This window comes from Brassica rapa, unplaced genomic scaffold (genome assembly GCF_000309985.2).
Source record: "Brassica rapa cultivar Chiifu-401-42 unplaced genomic scaffold, CAAS_Brap_v3.01 Scaffold0660, whole genome shotgun sequence".
Taxonomy (NCBI): domain Eukaryota; kingdom Viridiplantae; phylum Streptophyta; class Magnoliopsida; order Brassicales; family Brassicaceae; genus Brassica; species Brassica rapa.
Window position 1 is genome coordinate 43,026 of NW_022610600.1, and position 3,510 is coordinate 46,535.

At 40.7% G+C, this 3,510-nt stretch overlaps 1 protein-coding gene across 1 annotated transcript; it reads right to left on the minus strand.

Annotated features, from left to right (window-relative positions):
* Nucleotides 1-316: 316 nt before the first annotated feature.
* Nucleotides 317-848, minus strand: LOC117130705 (vegetative cell wall protein gp1-like; the record flags this gene model as incomplete). The annotated part of the gene is made up of 1 exon (XM_033283424.1): nucleotides 317-848. A coding segment is annotated over exon 1 (532 nt), but the record flags the coding sequence as incomplete, so codon positions are not given.
* Nucleotides 849-3,510: the final 2,662 nt, after the last annotated feature.

Below are 3,510 nucleotides of genomic sequence, written 5' to 3' on the forward strand. Positions count from 1 at the left end.
ACATACTTCCTGAGACGGGTGAACTCTGCCTCATACTTCCTAACAGATAATCCTCCCTGAACTAGCTCCATGAATTTAATCTCCAATCAATCACGGGCCTCCGGTGGAAAATACTTTCGAATGAGCGCTGTAAGGAAGTCAGCCCAACTCAGATTGAAGTCTCCAAAGTTCCTCTCTACGCATAACCACCTACTGATGGCGTCCTTCTCTAGATAGTAAACAGCCACGTCCTTCTTGAATTCTACCGGACAACGGGTTGCAGCAAAGTTCTGCTCGAGATTGTGCAGCCATGCATCAGCTTCAAAGGGATCAGTACCTCCCGGATAACGCTTCGTTCCCAAGTTCTTCATAATCATGACTATCTTCAGAAAGTCCGGATGAGAAGTGGTAGGTACTGGAGCTGGCTGGGCACGCTGTGCTTCACGCTGTGCATTCAGTGCTTGATGTTGCAAATTCACCATCTCAGCCATCAGTTCTAGAAGTTCTATTATAGCTGGATCAGTTGGCGCTGGTCCAGGTTGTGCTGCCGGAATAGGTGCAGCAGGGGCTGGTGGAAAATGAGCGGCAGGAGATGCAGGAGCTGCGGGATGATCTCCATGCACTGGACTATCGTGTACCACATCCACCTCGATGTCCATAAAGTACGGGTCTGGAGATAAAGGAATGTGCTCCGGTGTCTGATCATATGACCCTTCAGATGGGTCAGTCTCAAAGCTAGAGCCTGAAGGTGTAGCCTCAAAGCTAGGAGTCGGAAGTGGTGCCGGAGTAGATGGCGGCGAGGAGTCTGAAGATGATGAAATAGGTATCGGTAGATAATGTCCACCACGATGTGCCTGTCTCGGTGGCATCTGCAACAAAAGATCATGGTAAGTTTCTACCCAGGTCTATCAATTCCTAAAAGAAGGAACAAACCAGCATATCCTAATTATCCTTGCGACACATTTTTGACTCGAAAGTTTTTTTTTTGAAACAAGTCCCATTCTAGCATCGTATAACAATGCTCTGATACCACCTTTGTGACACCCCCGATCATAGATAACCGGAAATGACACGGTCGATGTTCCCTGATGGTCGACCCAAGGTTCTCGAAATAAATCCGATCGCCTTAGACCAACAACCAAAGAACACAGACGCTCCTATCGGATATTACTCTAGGCTTTTCAACCCGATAAAGCAATATTCGATAGTTAGTTCGTCCCGGACAAGGACTAATATCATATGAGAACTCGTGATTTATAAACATCTTTTATACATTATTTATTTACTTTAAACATCTTACAAAGTGTTATAGTTTTATCCTATGGCCTATTGCCCAACAACGTTTTAAGTAAATATACATCAAAAGGTACGTTGCAAGGACAACAAAATACTACCGCTGGTTGGCCGTTCCTTCCGTCCAAAAAGTAAAGTGTCTCCCGCCTAAGGGTTACCTGCACACACGAATGAGTCATGAGCAACTAATTTACTCAGTGAATCTAGAATCACAACACAATCAATAACAAACCAAACAGTTATCAAATGCATATACATGATCATGCAAGTACTAGTACTATACTTTAATATCGATCATCATTGTGAATTCTTATTTTAAACATCACTTCCACAACACCCGCCCGTTACCATACTCATATAACACAATATATATACTAGACCCGAGAAACCACTAAGGTTAACCGAGACTAGTGAGTTAGCATCGCCATCATTGTCGAATGTCCGGTATGAATAATCCGACACTGCATCGTCATGCAGTACACGGTGTCCAGGGAGCTACCCCATCATCGTGTCTTCATGACCTTGTTCCGTTCGCAGGACCAAGTCACGGTAATGCGGGGGCTTTAGGGATAGTGAATATAACAAGACTTCACATGATTTTACTTCCATAATTATTCCAAAATTAATCCATAATTAATCCTTAATTAATCATAATTAACTCTTAATTAATCCTAGATTAATTCTTAATTAATCTCATATTAATCTTTAATTAATCCAAGATTAGTACTTAATTAATCATGATTACTCCTTAATTAATCTCAGATTAATTCTCAATTAAACCAAGATTTATTCTTAATTAAACCAAGATTAATCAATAATCAAAACCAAGATTAGTCCTTAATTAAACCAAGATTAATCCTTAGTTAAACTAAGATTAGGATTAACCTCACTTTATAATTATTCATTAAGTGTAAGTGTTTACCATGAGTAAACACAACACCATTCTTAAATATTCAGACACTTTACTAACTTAATCAAGGACTCATTCATGATCTATCTCAACATCTGTCTAGACTCACCTAAAGAACAGTCTTGAAACTGGCTTGGACAAGACTTGAGTTCCACTTGAACAAGGCTGAATGGACCAAGAGACTGAATGGACAGGACTGGATACTTCAAGCTTTACTCTACCTCTGACCTGAAACAGAGTGGTATGATCACAAGATCAGTTCGGTTCATGCCTTAACACCTTAGATCAGATCAGTTCAAGCTTGGTTCTGCTCAGACTATACAAGTTCAGCTCGGTTCTAGTCAGTCTACCAAAGTTCAGGACAAGATCAGACTGAGTTCAAATCGGTTTACTCAAGGCCAGATCAAAACATCATAGCTGGTGATTCTAAGAGGTTGATTCAAACCGAAATTAATCAAAATCTGAACTATATCACCACTTAGAGAACTGATCCGACCAAGTTCTTATGTAAACATCAACTAGCTCTGAACAAGACATGACTGAGGTAAGAGACCAAAGCTTACCAAGATGAACCAAAGGACTAGATGCCCTCAGCTGTTCCTCTTCTCCAAGTTAAGCTTGTGGCTGGACTGATCAAAGAGAAAGATCAAGGTCTGATCATGATCTGAACTCAACTAGGTGTAGGGTTTTATTTCAAAATCTCACCTTCTGATATTTCTCAAGGTAACAAACTGAGCTAAGGTTGAAGATTAGGTCACCACCAATTTTTTTCTTGATTTATTTTCTTAATTTTTCTCACTAATTTTTCTGTTCTTTTTTCTCTCTGAAATTCTCTAGGTTTTTCTGTAGGTTTCAGAACGTGGGAAGCAGCTGGAGGAGGGTTAAATACAAGCTGTGGTTGCTTCACCTGAGGGTTTAGCTCATAACAAAGCTTGGCTAAGAGCAGACAGTTGGCAACCTGCTTCATCATCTGCAGCACACTGTCCTTTCCTTCCCATGTAGCAGTCTCCAGCCAATCAAAATTAATCAAAGAGTAAGGAAACAAGCACACAGGCAGCTTGTGATTGTCATGTGCCAGATACTGAAGAATCTAGGTAAGCAGACAGGTGCAAGTCATGTGATTAAATACTGAGCAAACAGGCTGGTGGAAGACATGAGTCTGGTCCAAAATTAATTAGGCAGCTGGTCGATCATTTAAATAATTTTTCAACAAAATATTCTTTGTCTTTGGCTCTCGTCTTGCTCTCAGAAAATCTCATCTAGCTTAATAAAAATCCGACCAAAATATTTAAGACTCGGCCAAACTATCAAGGGAAGGTCTTTCGACC